The sequence below is a fragment of the Trichoderma citrinoviride genome (genome assembly GCF_003025115.1).
Source record: "Trichoderma citrinoviride strain TUCIM 6016 unplaced genomic scaffold BBK36scaffold_5, whole genome shotgun sequence".
NCBI lineage: Eukaryota > Fungi > Ascomycota > Sordariomycetes > Hypocreales > Hypocreaceae > Trichoderma > Trichoderma citrinoviride.
The window spans coordinates 156399-172577 of NW_020194713.1; the positions used below are offsets into that span (position 1 = coordinate 156399).

A 16179-nucleotide genomic window follows, 5' to 3' on the forward strand; every position below is an offset into this window, starting at 1 on the left:
AGGGTGATACCGATGCCTTTTGTTTGTATCAAAGCCCTCTCCAAGTTGTGTTCTGATGAATAGATTCGGTGTTGCTCCTACCTATGCAGCCTTAATGCCCTTTTCCTACGAGTGCCCGTGACTGCATTTTCCGAGAGAGCAGGTTGCTTTTTGCGGCGGCCGAGCTGTGGCTTCAATCGAGAGGTTGATTTATGTTGTGTGTGCTTTCCAAGTTTTAGCTGGTGCTTTTTTTTTTCGGGGATGCGCGGTACCTGACGAGTACCCAAGCTGTGGCCCGCTGCCGGCGCAAATTGATGCAAGAACTGCGCCGTCTTGAAGGTTTCCCTCTGGTATCGATTCCCGGACCGCTTCCCTTCAAGCGGGGGAGCATCTTCTCGGTGGGGCGCCTTTGGGCTGCCATCTCTCGCAATTGATTCACTGGCGTGTCGAAGCTTCATTATCAATCGCCTTGTACATACAACATCTCACGGAAAGCTGTCAAGCTTCAACTTTGCCGAATCACACGTCTGATTTGAAAATTGTATGAAACCCCGTTTGAGCAGGGAAGAAGCCCAAGAGTGACGCAGAAACCAGAAAGCCAAAAAGCCAGCTCAATCTTCCCCATGGCTGAATCATCGAGCGCCGCCGCCGCAGCAGCCTCAAAGGCCAAACGGCCTCGTGAAGACGGCGAAGCCATCAAAAGCCGCCTCCTCGACCAGCAATTCCACATCGGTAAGTACCTGCTACTACTATATATATATGATCCCCCTACTACCTACTTATCTAAGTTGTCCAAAGAAGGGCGCGTTCGTGTATGTCACAACGTGAGCATGCAAAAAATCCATACTCCCAGTTAACTGACCCCTTTGCTGCGTTCACACACACAGGCCGCTATGCAGACCCCTTGGTTCCACGAAAGACGTCAGACGTTCAGTTCTGGCCAAAGGACGTGACGCCAGAGATGGAGAAGAAGTGGCTGGAGATTATCGAGCAGCATCGCGCGTAAGGACCGGGGAAAGTCGAAGCTCTGACGATTGTTTGAGTGGAGGGTGGAGAAAGTGATGCTTGTTTGTTTGGCCCATTTGTTATCTACTATCTATGTTGTCCATTTCGTTTCCACTGGTTTGGCGGAGCGGGAGGGCTTTGAGCATGTTCCTGTAGCTGTAGTCCATTACGCGTAGCCTTTCCATATTTTTAGCGGACGGGCTATTACCACGATCTGATCTTTGACGTTATGGTTTTCTCGATCTATATTCGGTCCATCGGAATTGTGACGTTGGGGAGCTCTCATCGAATGCCGTGCCTCTACCTCGTACACGGTATCCAAGGTACCGTATGATCCATGGATGACAATATCACGACAAGCCGTCAGAAGCATCTCGAAAGTACACCGCTCACTTCACGTCGCAGTAGTGCATTATGCAACAATAGGTAAGATTTCTTTCTAGAATTTCAATCAATCAACAAAAGCAGGCTTTCGGCATGCCCGTCACAACCAACGGTGCAGCCGTTGTGCCGTCTTATTGTCCCGCCCCTGCTGCCCCTTGAATGCTAAAGCGTCACTCCCACACCAACCTCAACATCGAAAGAGGTGGGTTCACAATTGCATCCCAGGGCCTGTCACACACGTCACGCTAAATTAACCCAGGCTTCTCCTAACGTCCAGTGCCCTCTTCAGTCTTTAGTTATCTAGTACTGGCCATGTAACTGATTTGAGTGAATTACCTAAGGTACTGTAGCTTAGAATGGATGGCCTTTTATCGGCTGAGAGCGTTAACAGATAGTCTACGTACCTATCGTACTAGACTACACCGCCGACTCGCGTCTCCCGTCAAGGAGAGCGAAGCAGCCTGTTGTCACATATCCAGAGACATCGACCGGGAATGGCAATCTCCAAGCCTGCCTATGTTACTATCAAGCAGGCAAAGCAGGATCCCATTCCAGCAAGAAGAATAGAATCGGCAAGAAGACTAGAAGGGCACTAGAAAATTCTGCAATACCAAAAAGGCGAAGCCGTCGATAACACCATTGCTTGTCCAGGAAAAGACGACGCGGCGAACTTGGGCCAGGGTATCTCCGATTTGCTGATATGGACGTCCAAAAGGAAACTCAAGTGCCACCACCCTCCAGCCACACTGGGAGAAATGCCTCCTGCTTGCTGCTGCTGGCCTGCGAGGGAGGCATACGAGTACGATTACAGAGAGAGCATATCGTACATACGATACGATGCAGAAGCCACAGTGCGAGCCACATTATTCTCTTCGGTGCCTGTTACCATTATTTTCATGTCGTGCCCGTCACTCGTTTGCTCGAATGGCACACATGCGACCACCGCCAGAATATGTAGTTGTAGCGATGGAGCACGAAAGGCGGCCGTCTCGACGACAATCACCTCCAAGACTGCATCACGTAGTCTCCCAAGATGCGATCCCACGTCAGCTGATTTGCAGCGAGACGAGGCTGAGCCCGCAGCCTCTTGCCAGTCCCCTTGCCTCGATATGATTTCCCCTCATTCTTGGAGTACATGATGCACTCGCGCAATCGTGCAATGCGGGATGGCGTGGCAAATGCAGCTTTTCCCTTGCCTTTCTTTTCCGCTCCTCTCCTTGGCCAGAGTCTGGCGCTGTCCAGACCAACCTAGACAACTTGGCAGTGGCCGTTGAGCAACTTTCTGCCTAGCCAGCCCGCGAATCGTGAAAGGGAACAAGGAAACAAAGAGGCAATAGCCATGTTATTACCAAGCATGAATTCCAGGCAACTCGACGGCTCCGGTGGCAAGACTTGTGTCCTAGATGAGGGGATTGAGGCGTTGCCTTGATGCTTAATGCCATACGCACTGTGTCAGTAGGCATGTAGGTATGTGAAGCCGCGATGCCATCAAATAGCGTCCAGAGATTCACGTTTGCATCTGCTCCTGGCCGTCTGCAGGGCACACATACCTCGTGTCTGCATCAACCCCAACAACAACAAGCCACGAGAGGCGTCTATGAATAGGCAGCCGATAGCGTGCTCCTCGAGTTAAGGTAGATTGCCTGTGCCCCTCGCCCCCGACAAAACAGATTCGCTGCACACCCATTCGCGGCTTTGGAGCAGGCGGCGTCAATAACCAGTGGTCGATCGGAGCAACTGGCTGGCTGAACCGGCTGCGCTGTTGGGGGTTTTGGCCGGGCGAGTCCAGCAGACCTGTCTGAAACCCCAAAAAAACTTACCAGAGATGTGATAGATACTTTGGAGCCACTGGCTCATCTTACGGAGGATCAAGCGGCTAACACAGTGTGCACCAAACGCTGGATGAACGGCCGCCGGAGGGATGGATGAAGCAAGTCGTGTTGCTCCCTTGCTTCGATGGACCAAGAAATGACAACAAGGCTTTGATGCTACCATCCTTCTCCAACCCAGCTCGCAGCAAATGATTTGTTTACCATGACCAAGCCGGTGGGTGAAGTCGGATGCTGTTATTAGAGGCAGTGCTCCGTCTGCTTGTGCCATGGCCGGGATTCGCGACTCGATGCGCACCTGCCTTTGACTGGCCCTAAGATCTCGGACACCATTACCAGATTGCCGGGACTACTGGTGCAGCTCCTCAGCAGCACGGCATCCGTCCATTTGTTTGACTCACACCGCCACCAAGAGACACCCAAGCTGTGTAGGTATGTATGCATGTACACATATCGGCACCAAGCGTCATCGGAATAAACCTCCCTGATAGGTTCCATGGAAAAGAGCAATGATGCTGATTGACGGTGTGCCTGAATTGGTGGTATGGAGTAGGGGGAAGACGGTCATATCTGCAGCCCCGCCTCACAGTATGTGCAAGAATGCGCATGTTGATGGACGTGAAAGAGCACGGAGTGACAAGAGGCCATCTCCACTCGGTGTAGAAAACAGGCCCACGACTCGATAACACTCATGTTGCAGCTGAGCGGCAAATCGGTCACCACAAGCGACAGACGCAGGGAAACGGCCCGCGGCGTTGGGGTACAAAAGAGGATAGCGAAGTCAGAAGAATAAGACAATATTGCGTCAAACCGCAGCAGCAGCTCCTCCTCCTTTGTCTCGTCTCGGGAGACGCGGTATTAACGCTCCAGAAGGTTGACGGGCGGTGATGCTTGATTCGCTGGTCGGGCCAAGATCTCGGAAACAGAGCCCCTGTCGAGTTTTAGCCACCGCCTGGCTGAGTCTATTCGCTTCCACGGTGTCCACGTCTATCAAACGTACACACGGAGTACTTGTACCGGCAGATGCCAATACAGTACCTTGGTCTCTGGAATACTGAAACAGCAGAGCCAAAGGGGGGCCGAGCTGAGCGTTGCGTTTGGTGACTGGGGCTAAATGCGTTCCTGAGTTCCGAGTCCCCATCACATTCGACGTGTAACCGGTACCTGCTGTGCTTGCCGTCGTACTCCGTGCCAATGATGAATCCCGGTCGCGAATTACGGAGCTGAGAGCTGCCGGGCTGTCGTGGTGCTAGTCTCAGCTGTGCTGGATCTCGTCATTCGCTGATCCAATGGCTTCCGGAGAGTATTATACGATCATCTGTAAGGTCGTACGAAGTACAGGTACCAGTGCTCCGTAACTCTCGACCTTGAAGCATCAGTCAGATTCGAGGATCGCGCTCGATCAGCCGCCATCGCCAGCTCTATCTGGCCATCACTCCGAGTCACTGTGCTCTCTGCTCCTTGCTTACCTACGTAGTTCGCCTATCCCTAGTACAAGGCAGCCTCGTCCCGTTCATGGCCGGCTCGCCGCGTGGAAACTCGGCATGGGTGGATGACGGCCTGGCTGTCAGTGGCTGAGACGTTTGTTGATGATGAGGTTGGCAGCGTCAATGGGCGGGGACTGAGCCACGAAAACGCACATGGGCCGGGCAGGGCAGTCCATCTGCTGCCGTTGCCGCACTGGGCGCTAGGGGAGCTGGCACAGAGGCTAGCGGGCCAAAGTACAGCGCGCTCCACCCCTACGGCCCCGACAGTGCAGCCCCTACAGCCCCTACAGCCCCTACAGCCGCCGCCGCAAGCCCTCCGCCAGCACCGGCCCACCCGCAGCCCACACACTGTGCACTGTACGGGGCCCTGCGACAGCTCCAGCGGCCCTTTCTGCCAGCGTCCACGGCGGTGTCTAACGTAAACTAAGGCAGAAGCCCTGCAGCAGCAGCTGCTGCTTCGTCTGGGCTCACTTTTGCCCCAAGAGACCATCCATCCATTAACAACGTACTACTTTTTTACTTTCTTCTTTTCTTCTCTTCTTCTTCTTCACAACTTTTACGCTGCGGCTCCTTTCCATCATCCGTTATTGTTTTTCCCTTTCCTGCGGCATCACCACGCTCGGTGTCGACGTCCTCGACCGCGAACCGAATCGACCTTTGGCGTGCACGACGCCATTTCCGACTACAAACGGGCCTCGTTGTCGTCCTTCTCCCCCGCCCGTCTTCTATCTTATCCAGTAGCCTAGATCGCCTTCGCCGCTTTCTATTGCCCTGCGATTATACGATACGGTTCCGAATTGTTTCCTCCCCGCCGCGTCCTTTACCATGTCTGGCCCTGAAAGCGCACATGCTGGAGGTGGCTTCGACCTTCTGCGGAGGGCAACTCAAGCAATGATGTCAAAGTACGTGGGTATTTGCCTTGTGTTCCTCTACGTTGTTTAGCTCTTTTATCCCGCGTTTCCTGCAATTTTTCTCTCCCTCTTGTTCCGCGAAGCCGCCTGGCCCCGCCATCATCCATGGCTTCGGCTGTTACCTATCCAGCTTGCCCGCGATAGCCTCGCGAGCCACCACGGGGTTGTCTCTTGGTTTCGAGGGCTATCTTGGCGCGGCACAGGAACTCTTTGACGGCCCTCTGCAGTTTCTGCAGTTTCACTTGCACGTTTCTTTCACGTATTCCCTTTGTTGCCCATTTGGCCCGGCAGAGGGGAAACGACGATGGCTCCGACTTGACACCCGGTGGAGATGCTAGCGCTCAAGTGGCGCCTGGTTTGCGACAATGCCCAACGTTCGGCCTCTGAGGCAACTTCAGCCCGCGTCCAGTCAACAATGCCTCGCTGCTCGGCTGCGTGAGCCAATTGCTTTGGTGCCTGCAGCGTCTATCACCAGGTGACGCTCCGCCTGGGCATCCCTTGGCAGGTCGATGGAAAACACCAGACGGCATCCCACGGCATTTGGTCGCTTATCAAGCGTGGCTCTCTGTGGCGGGGTGTCCATGACAGCTTACTATCAACTACTCCTCTTTATGGGCAATCAATCCGAAGGCGCTTGCACATGTCAGTCGAAGAGGGAGAAAAAAAAATTCTCTTGCCAACCAAACACAAGCATTTGGAAGCAAGACTGGCCCTGGCCATTGCGGCTACTGATACGGCGTCATCCTCGTCATACCCCGGCACATTCATCGACAAAACATACCCAGACACAGCCAGGCCGCTTTGCTTGGTCAAGTTCAGCCTGACTCATGAACGATCGGCCCCCTTTCAAGACAACATCACTATCAGAGTCTTGCTCTCGGCCCTGCCGCCTTGATATTGCCCCGGAGCAAGGGAAAGACAGCTGTCGTCGGCCATCTGGACCTTTTGCCGCCTGGTCCCTTGAGTGCATCTCCTTCCCGTCCGCCTCTGCACAACCCCGCCATATCCATGCATCTTTGCAGGGCCGTCTATTGCCAGCCCAGCCTTGACCAAGTTTTCGATATCCCCACTCGTCTAAATGGCCGCGCCGGAGCAGTTTTCATCTCGTCATTCCCCTTTCTTCGCGCCTGTCGCGCCCGGCGTTTGCACAGCCGATCCGCTCTCGGAAAGCCGCTACTACTATCTCTTTGACTCCTCAGCCCTTGGATCTATCCGGGTTGTCTGGCCGGCCGTCTCCGTGTTTTCCTCGTCCGTTATAATCACTTCTCCCCCCCTATCGAGTTAGTGCACATCACGACCTCATTTTCCACCCACTCTCTGCTTGGCGCCTTGGGCCGCCGCCATATCAGCTAGTGTTCCCACTTCAACATCGTTTCCCCGCGCCATTGTTGTATTTCTGCCTGACGAAATCTCTTATCTTTCTTTCTGTTTAAACTTTGTTTTGTTTATTATTCTTTGTCTTCTTTGACTTGGCCATGCAGGGTACTGACAGACCCAGATCCGCCGCGACGGAAGAGGAGGGTACGGACCATATCGGCTTCGAGACCCCTCGGTCTGGCGTAGCCACTCCTCATCCCGACCCTCAAGATAAACGCCTGCCCGGAATCACGAGCTACTTTGCCCAGGTTCGTCCAGACCTCGCTGCAAGCCACGAGGGCTTTTCTACAATGTCATCAGAATCAGAGAGAGGCGTGTTCTCGGGCCCGACGCAAGACCAGCAGTTGCTGGACTGCTCGTCCACAGAGTGGGAGTCGCCCGAGCATGCCGGAACCTCTCAGCCTTGCAAACAGTCACTGCCCACCGAAAGTCGGTTCCTGACTATCCGCCCGCGCGCTAGCCAGGAACGACTCATTGGATCAACAAATTCTTACCTACCCCCCGCCACATCACATTCCTCTTCCTCCTCCTCCACGAGATCTGTACCTCCAGATGGAATCTTTTCTCCAGATCGCGGGACTAGCAGTGCCAGTTCTTCATGCACTTCCAGTCGCTCAGAACCCGAACTTGCAAAGTCCCTGGATCTACAGGCTTGTGAAGCTACTGCCCAAGCACCTACACTCTCTTTGTCGGAGACCACCGCTGCACCAATTCCCTATACCAAATCCCATGCAGAAGCTCACATGCTTTCCTCTAACCCTGTCTATTCGCAACATGCGGCAGGACCTGTCACGGCCTTAGCCAAATGGTTTTCGCTTCAAGGACTGAAAGAGCTAACTCGTGCTTTCATCTTCAAGAGCGGCCCGCCTACCCCTACCAGAGCCCTCTCCACGGCCAATTCAACCGCAGAGGCCAGGGAGACTACTCCCAATGGAGCCAGCAACGATGCAGCCAGCAATGATGCAACCAGCAACGATGGGGCAGAGACGAGCAGCGGCACCCAAACCCCCAAGAACTCTGGCTCTCAATCCTCGTCTGCCAAGGGGAGGCTGACCATCAAGATCGTCGAGGCGCGGGGTATTCGCAAGAGCCGCGACCCCTATGTCGTCGCTGTTTTCCAGCGGAGTGAGCTCATCTCTGATGGTCCGCATGAGATCGAGGAGGAGGAGCATGCCGTAGGAACACCGTCTGGCCTTGGCGCGATCCCCATGAAGCGTCAGGTCAGCGATTCTGGCAGGCCCATGGCGATTCCGATGCGCAGCCGCCAGAGCAGCAACACCAGCATCAGCGACTACAACACGTTCCGCAACCGGAACACGAAGACCCTCTACTCGAACCCTAAGTGGGACGCAGAAGCAGTCTTGTGAGTTGCCCGTGGCTACCCCGTTACCAGGTAGAAGTGACGCTGACCAAAAAATAGCGATGTTGTCGACTCGGATATGCTGGTAGACATTTCAGTCTATGACCGCGCCGCGAACGGGGATGAATTCCTGGGTCATCTCAATATTGAGGCAAAGAAGGACGGCCCTGTTAAGGGGTGGTTTGCGTTGCAAGGACACGCCAACACGACTGTCGACAACATTCCCACCGGCGAGATATACGTCGAGATTACCTATCAGAAGACGGAACGGAAGCACTTCGGCCCCAGCGACTTTGAGATCCTCAAGCTCATCGGCAAGGGCACATTTGGCCAAGTGTACCAAGTTCGGAAGAAGGATACAGGGCGAATCTATGCCATGAAGGTCCTGCAGAAGAAGGTGATTGTTCAGAAGAAGGAAGTGGCACACACCGTAGGCGAGCGCAACATTCTTGTGCGCACGGCCACGTCGGATTCACCCTTTATCGTCGGGCTCAAATTCTCGTTCCAAACCCCCTCTGAGCTGTACCTGGTGACAGACTACATGTCTGGTGGAGAGCTGTTTTGGCATCTCCAGAAGGAAGGCCGATTCGACGAGAAGCGAGCCAAGTTCTACATTGCCGAGCTCATCCTCGCAATCCAGCATCTCCACAACAACGACATCGTCTACCGAGATCTCAAGCCCGAGAACATTCTCCTGGACGCCAACGGCCACATTGCCCTCTGCGACTTTGGGCTGTCCAAGGCGAACTTGACAAAGAACGACACCACCAATACCTTTTGCGGAACCACGGAGTATCTCGCGCCCGAGGTTCTTCTCGACGAGTCCGGATACACCAAGATGGTGGACTTTTGGTCGCTGGGCGTCTTGGTATTCGAGATGTGCTGCGGATGGAGCCCCTTCTACGCTGAGGACACACAGCAGATGTACAAGAACATTGCCTTTGGCAAGGTTCGGTTCCCGCGTGACACCCTCTCTCAGGAGGGCCGCAACTTTGTCAAGGGGTTGCTTAACAGGAATCCCAAACACAGACTAGGAGCGACGGACGATGCCGAAGAGCTGAAACGCCACCCCTTCTTCAACGACATTGACTGGAACCTCCTGGCCAAGAAGCTCATCTCGCCACCCTTCAAGCCCAAGTTGAAGTCGGCAACCGATGTGTCATACTTTGACCCGGAGTTCACCACGGCGCTGGATCAGAACGGCTCTCTCAACGAGCGGGCAGCGGCGCTGGCTAGAGGCTACGCTGCATCTACCCCTCTCTCACCGTCGGTGCAAGCCAACTTCCACGGCTTCACGTACGTTGATGAGAGCGCGCTGGACGACCACATGCGCGACTCTTCGAGGGTGGACGACGAGGATATGGATGACGCTCACGCCAATGGTGACGACGACTGGGACAATCTTGATGATATCGATCCCAGAAAATCCAACAGGATGAGCGGCGTCTTGAAGTCTGGACACGACGAGCAAATGGTTGGAGGCTCGCATTTTGACCCATAATGGATGATATTATTGGCTAAGGCATATGGAGAGTGAATAGGGGCTGGCTGCATGGCGTTTGTTTATACTATTTCCCCCTTGATTTTGTTCTCGTGTCATGGCAATGCAGGTCTCTTGTGTACCTGAAGAAAAAAAGAAAGTTGATATCCCGAAGCAACCACGACGATGTTGATACGAATGGTTAATCATGACATGAACTGCATCAAGGGTCGGTTGGGTTTGATTTTTTTCTTGCATTTTGTGTTTTGTTTCTCTAGCCATGTGCGGGAAAGGATCCTGGAGTTCAGGCTGAGCTGAGGATGTATGATGATGACGATGATTGGAATTAGATGCAAGAGTATCCGACTGCTCGCACAATGTGGGCAAGTCCGATACAGATTCCACAAATTGAGAGAAGATGAGAATATGGCATGAGAGAGAGAGAAGACTTCATACGATGTAACAAAAACGGAACCATTGGACAGAAAGGAAAAAGAACAAAAGCATATAAGGACATACTTCTGGTTCCACCTTGAGTCTGTTGTTTGTGCAGGATCCATGCCGTTCCGTTCATCCTTTTTGACTCCATGCGGGCAATTGCAGTTTGCATTGCCTGGTATTGATTGGTATACGGTGAAAGTCGGGCTGTGGCAGCATATAATTTGATGGGGGTTGAGGGCTCGAAAGAATGGACACGCAAAACCAGTAGGGTGAATAATGGTTGGAAAAGGGTTATATTTGATCTTAGGTGTGATGAGCATACGACGGGATATAATGAGATGATAATCTGTTGCCGAGGTAATGAACTGAAGTTGTCCAGAAGTGCATTTTGACTTGGCAAGTATGAGCTCTTGCTGGTCCGAGAGTGATAATAACAAGAGTTGCGTCACTAGGTACTCGAGATGGATGCACCTCTTGAACTGATATTGGCCTTTCAAGACAATGATCCTACGGCTGAAATCGAGGGCTGTTTTGAGAGCAAAAAAAAAGTGTAAAATTGTACAATGGGACATTCATTAGAAGTTGTCCCCTCTTTCTGGCATAGAACCGGCATCCTCGTTTGTCTGGCCAGCAACCCAAGAAGCCTGGCTCAGGAACTTGCAGAGTGCCCGGTTATGCCTGCAACTAGCCTCCTCCCTTCTTGGCGCTTCGTCTTCTGTCTCCTCTGCTTCTTTTTTCCATCCTCCGCCCCTTCGTATCTCAAGTCCGTTTGGAGCCTCAAGCGTGCTCGTACACTGACGGCTTCCATTCCCTCGCTTACCCTTTCTCCTCTTCACCTCCCTCCTCTATCGTACCAAAAGTGACAAAAACTCCTCTTCTTTATTTCAAATCAAGAGCGCGGTCTTTTTTCGGTCCTCTAGTGGTGGGGCTCCTCCTCCTCCTCGGCCTCGAGCCAGTCAGGCAGCTGGGCGACGCCGGCGGAAGTCTGGGCGGAGGCGTCCTGACCCTCGATCTCAACGGCCATGGACTCGTACGCCTTGAGGCTGTCGGCGAGGTTGGCCTCCTCGGGGGAGGCGGGGGTCTTGGGCATGGTGAAGACCTGGACCTGGCCCTCGGCGTCGGACTCCTTGACGGCGGGGGTCTTGTAGGCCTTGAGCTCCTTGAGGTACAGCTCCTGGACGAAGTCGGCTAAAATAAGGGAAAGGTGTTAGTGACAAATGTCGGGGATTGACGTCTTCGAGTTATGGCGCATCAAGGCAGTGTAGCTTGGTCGGAGTAAAAGTGCAGCGGGAAATAGCGCAACACTTGTTGCGCGGGATAGCCTCGTGTCGAATCCGTCGAAGCCGAGGCAAATTGATGTTGGGAGTCTTGCAACAAGGTGGCCTGATGTATAACGGTGGTATCGATCGGAGGTATCGGCTATATCTGGAAGGGCGTAGAAATTCGAGACCAAGGCGATGTCGCACTTGTCGACGATTCGAACAGAAACGAAGCAAACCGTGACACGGGAAATCATGTAGAGGATCGCATCGGCCGAAAGAAGATGAACAAGGGAGTCGAAGAAACACTCAGGAGAAAGACATGGCGCCTTTCATTTTTTTCGTACCTCGTCGGGAGACGGTAGGGGCAATGAAGCCCCTCACCTGGACGGCATTTGCTTTGGCGGCGCGAGCAGCAACAGCGCGCTACAAATGGAACAAACAAGTCAGCAATCAGATCAGAAGAAGTCCAAAACGCCAAGTCAGGCCGAAAGTCAAGTCAAATGCTCTTTAATTAAAAGCAGCACACATGCCGAGCCAGCGCATCATCATCATGCGGGGGGTGGGAACCCCAAAGTGACGATAACACACGACGTGGACGAACGGGAAAAAAAACTCCTCTCGTTTTTTCCCACTAGGAAGGCTAGAAGTGCGATGACACGCCGCCAACAAAGCAACAAAAAAGGAGAAGATCAAAAAACTTACAGAGGCCCGAGAGAGTTGGCTGAGCATCTTGAATTTGGGGAGGGGATTGCAGAGCGGAGCGGGAGAATCGGGTGCTCAATTGGCGGGGAGGAAAAAACAGGGCGGACGGCGGCGGCGGGAAGAGAGGAGAGAAAGAGAAGAGCTTGGCTTTTGAGAGGTTTTTCGTGAAAACCGTGATGCCGACCGACAGCTGGAAGCGGCGCCTCTCCAGAAAAAAAATTGCGGACCCTTTCCATTGGTGCCGCCCCTTGCAAGTGGTGCTGTAATTGAGTAGCTGTACTGTACGCGGGCTGCTGTTTCCCACTGTATTTCTAGGGGCAGTTTTGCTTCTACAGTGCCCTCGCCCGCTGGAATTACAGAGGCTGGGGGAGCTTCCAGTTGGGAAGAGGGAGAGGTGCACGTGACTCGGGAGAAGTCGCGACGTCAGTCTTCAACTTGCTTGTGTCACTGGATATGAAGCATCATGCAGGGCGGAAGACGCTGATTTGCAGTATCAATAGCAACGCTGCGCCCTCGAACAACATGTAGGGCGAGACGAGTCGATTGCTCATCAGCTATTCAACGCGAAGAAAAGGAACGATTCTTCTTTGTAATACACCGTAAACCGACAAGTTCCCGAGCAAACATGGCAATAGCTTGCACATCCCTACATACATGTAATCCACAAGCCAAGTCCCAATCCCAATTGCCTTCTTTTCGAAATGACAGACTCTCGCAAGCCAAAATATTCCTCAAAAACGCCGACGTACATGCTGTACGTATGCCAATTCATGTGTGTGTAAAGCCAATCTGCATGTGGGTATAATTACTATGGCATCAAGTGCCCCTTCTCGAGACGCTTTTCTTCTCCAGGGAGCATCCATTCCCTCTCCCTACCTGAGCCCTCCTTACGAGGATTGCTCGACCTGTTTCGACTGGTTCTGGTTCCTCCTCGTTCGGGTCCAGCCAAAAGCAATGGAGGCCAAGTAGAACAGCGTGGTGACTCCGGCAACGACAGAGTAAGCAATGATGTAGCGTGTCGCGACGTTGCCGAGCTGCAGGCCGAGACCGCCGTTGACAATACCGATGATCATGAGGGCACGCCCATACCAGCAGTGCAAGTGGCCAAAGATTCCGCGGCGTTGCGTCTTGAGATAGTTGATGTGGTGGATCAAGCCAAAGACGGGCTGAAGGCTGATGAGAGCGACGAGGATGACGCCGAGTCGAGAGTGAGGCTGGTCAAAGAACTGGAACAGCATCATTGTCAGTATTGGTGAATTGTTTCAGTGAACGGAAGGGCAGAGACGGGACGTACTTCATTCTCGCGTTTGGCAATAGTGACACCAAGTCCAAGTCCAGCCCACATGCCCAGGAAAGCAATCGTCTGCCACGATGCGTGGATATACCACTTTCCGATCAGCGGCATCAAGCTCGAGCCAAGCGGATACATGATGACGAAGATGACCGACATGAGGATGCCATGGGCGTTGACCAGGGTTTGGTTCGATGAGCCATCGCTGACACCGGAAACAGCACTATCACCATCGCCATCACCATCGCCAGAGCTGCTGGAGTTGTTGCCGCCGTCATCGCCAGAGCTGCTACTGCTGTCGCTGCTGGATCCGTCAAAGGGGTTCGCGTCGGAGCTGATGCTGGCCTGGGCCAAGTTGACCTGGAACTGCGTCATGCTGTCGTGCTGCGTGATAACCGCCGCAGGGTTCGTCGAGTCCAGGGCATCTCCCGACTTCCAAGCAGAGATCCAGTTCGACTTGCCCGAGAGATCGAGGTTGGTGCAGTTGCCGCATCTGACATTGGCAACCATGTTGCCGTCAACCACACCGGAGCCGGCCAGCAGCTCGACATCGTTTCTCGCCTTGTAAGTCGGCATGACATGGTTGGCGCCCGGCCTTGTGCTGAGCGTCACGTTCCCCTTGCCGTCCTGGTACATGATGAACATTTGCGAGCCAACCATCTGAGTGCCGATGCCGAGACCGATCCATTGCCATGATGTGGGAGCCTTGAGCTGGAAGAAGATATCGCCGGAGCCCGCCTTAGCCGAGGCCTCAGGGACTCCCCATTCGAAGCACACGCCGTCGTTGGGACAGAAGGAGGCAGTGGCCGCCGAAGCAACACCGGCGTCTTGATTGTATCATGTCAGTCAAGGGAATAGTCAGACGCAGCAATCAGATATTTGAGAACTTACAGAGAGCGGCGGCAGCCACGGCCGTACTTTGAGAGAACCTCATGATGAATGCCGGGACACGCGTGTAGATTCGTCTCTCTGCGTTTCGGTTTCTGTTTGTATATAGAGGATAACAATGTATAGACAAATGAATCAATCGAAGTAGGTTGCAACGGGGATCGTGCAAGCTTATACTGCTTGTAACGCCCGCCGAAAGATGGATGCCACTAGTTGCTGTTCCTCAACAAGCCTCTTCGAGTCGTCCTTGGAGGGGGCCATTTAATATCTGAGTGGTCGAGGTCTTCATTGGGAGCAGGATAGGGATGTCTCGGGCTCGCCTGGCATCCCAAAGGGGTGAAGGGGGTGTGTATCCAAAGGCATTCATGCATCCCCCCCTGTAAGCCTATTTCTATTTTTTCTCTCCGCCACGGCTTGGAGCAAGGCCACCGCAGCTCCAGCCTTACTCCAGTCTCCAAATGGGCCCTACTTGCTCGTAGTCTTGGAAATAGACTCACTCCAATTCGTCCGGCCAGGGAACAAGATAAGCCGGACCCCGGACTCTCGACGACCGATGGTGATGGTGACGGTGATGAGAGTCGCCTACCTGGTACTTCGTACTCGTATGTAGGCACATATCGTCGTCCTAGCCCCCCTGAAAGCATTGAAAACGCAGATCAAGCAGAATAGGTCTCGTCATAGCTCTTGTTTCGAAAAAATAGTGCGGGCCAGCGTTGGGTTGCAGTGGAGGGGAACATGGCTTATAGTAGTCCATCGTGAGGCTGCGTCCTAGCGGGGCACCCCAACTCTATAGTTCCAAGCGGGCGGATTGTTGAAGTAATAGCAGCAGAATGCAAAGCGTTGCACAAGAGCGACATACTACTGGCAACGCCTTGGCTCTGTTTCTGTTGGCGCCAGTGGGCATCCAAACGAATGTAATCAGGCACGCTGGTTGGAAGAGACGGCAGCTAGGGGCGCGCATGGTTTCTGCTACATCGGCTTGCGCGTTTCGTGGTCAAGGCCTCCCGTCGTTGTCGTCTCGAGTCCGCTCCTGTTTCCCTCCCGCCTCAAGCCACCGCGGCAGAAACTATCGTTGGGGGCCACGACAACGCCATTGATGCAAGGCTTGATCATGTCGACCTCAATTTCCGCCGTTTTCCTCGCTTCTCGATTCTGTCCTTTCCCCTTGCCCTCCCTCTGTCCCTCTCTCAAGCTGGCGGCGGAGCAACATGTCTGTGATCTGCCAGCGACATGCGATACAAAGCAGACCGACGGTAGAAACGGCACATGCTGACAACGCAAGTGATGACAACAACAAGGAGCAAAGCCTGTTGGATATCTCGGTAGAGCAACCAGAGTGCAAATCGTGTTGTCTCAAGCGAGGCGCAGGGCAGCAGCTAGCGGCGTGGCGCGTTTCTGCTTCGTGCAACTATAGTCTCTCGTGTGGTTTGCTGCAATTTGTGCTCCAGTCGTCCCTGGCCTGGCGGCCACCCTGACTGGGTCATGGCTTGTTGGTGAGATAGACCCAGATAGAATCTCAAATACCTTACCTGCCACGGCGTCTTTGGGTGCTGACTGCCATGGATATTTTGGACCGCCGGAGGATCTAACTCTCCGAGCCGGACCAACATCTAGACTCCAGATTTTGGTTCTCAGTCAGATGCAGATTCAATCCAGCCCCTGGATAGTGTCTCCATCTCGCTTCCCGAGTGTTGAATCATGGATAGTTGTCGATAAATACGAGAAGCATCGAAGCGCTGTAGCTTCCCGTAAGTGACTCTGGTTAAGCTCTCCAGCCACTGAT

At 53.5% G+C, this 16179-nt stretch overlaps 4 protein-coding genes across 4 annotated transcripts; 2 read left to right on the forward strand and 2 right to left on the reverse strand.

Annotated features, from left to right (window-relative positions):
* Window positions 1-602: 602 nt before the first annotated feature.
* Window positions 603-985, forward strand: BBK36DRAFT_1158113 (hypothetical protein; the record flags this gene model as incomplete). Its single annotated transcript, XM_024894077.1, has 2 exons — window positions 603-711; window positions 867-985. The coding sequence occupies 2 exons, from the start codon at window positions 603-605 to the stop codon at window positions 983-985; spliced, it is 228 nt and encodes a 75-aa protein (XP_024750594.1).
* A 4524-nt stretch (window positions 986-5509) lies between these two features.
* BBK36DRAFT_1115572 (serine/threonine protein kinase) lies at window positions 5510-9833 on the forward strand (the record flags this gene model as incomplete). Its single annotated transcript, XM_024890142.1, has 4 exons — window positions 5510-5586; window positions 7094-7220; window positions 7830-8335; window positions 8393-9833. The coding sequence occupies 4 exons, from the start codon at window positions 5510-5512 to the stop codon at window positions 9831-9833; spliced, it is 2151 nt and encodes a 716-aa protein (XP_024750595.1).
* Window positions 9834-11169: 1336 nt separating this feature from the next.
* Window positions 11170-12244, reverse strand: BBK36DRAFT_1158115 (hypothetical protein; the record flags this gene model as incomplete). Its single annotated transcript, XM_024894078.1, has 3 exons — window positions 11170-11441; window positions 11860-11938; window positions 12218-12244. 3 exons carry the CDS (start codon window positions 12242-12244, stop codon window positions 11170-11172), a joined length of 378 nt encoding a protein of 125 aa, XP_024750596.1.
* Window positions 12245-13104: 860 nt separating this feature from the next.
* Window positions 13105-14442, reverse strand: BBK36DRAFT_1196068 (iron reductase domain protein; the record flags this gene model as incomplete). The annotated part of the gene is made up of 3 exons (XM_024896927.1): window positions 13105-13443; window positions 13512-14335; window positions 14400-14442. The coding sequence occupies 3 exons, from the start codon at window positions 14440-14442 to the stop codon at window positions 13105-13107; spliced, it is 1206 nt and encodes a 401-aa protein (XP_024750597.1).
* Between the last annotated feature and the right edge of the window lie 1737 nt (window positions 14443-16179).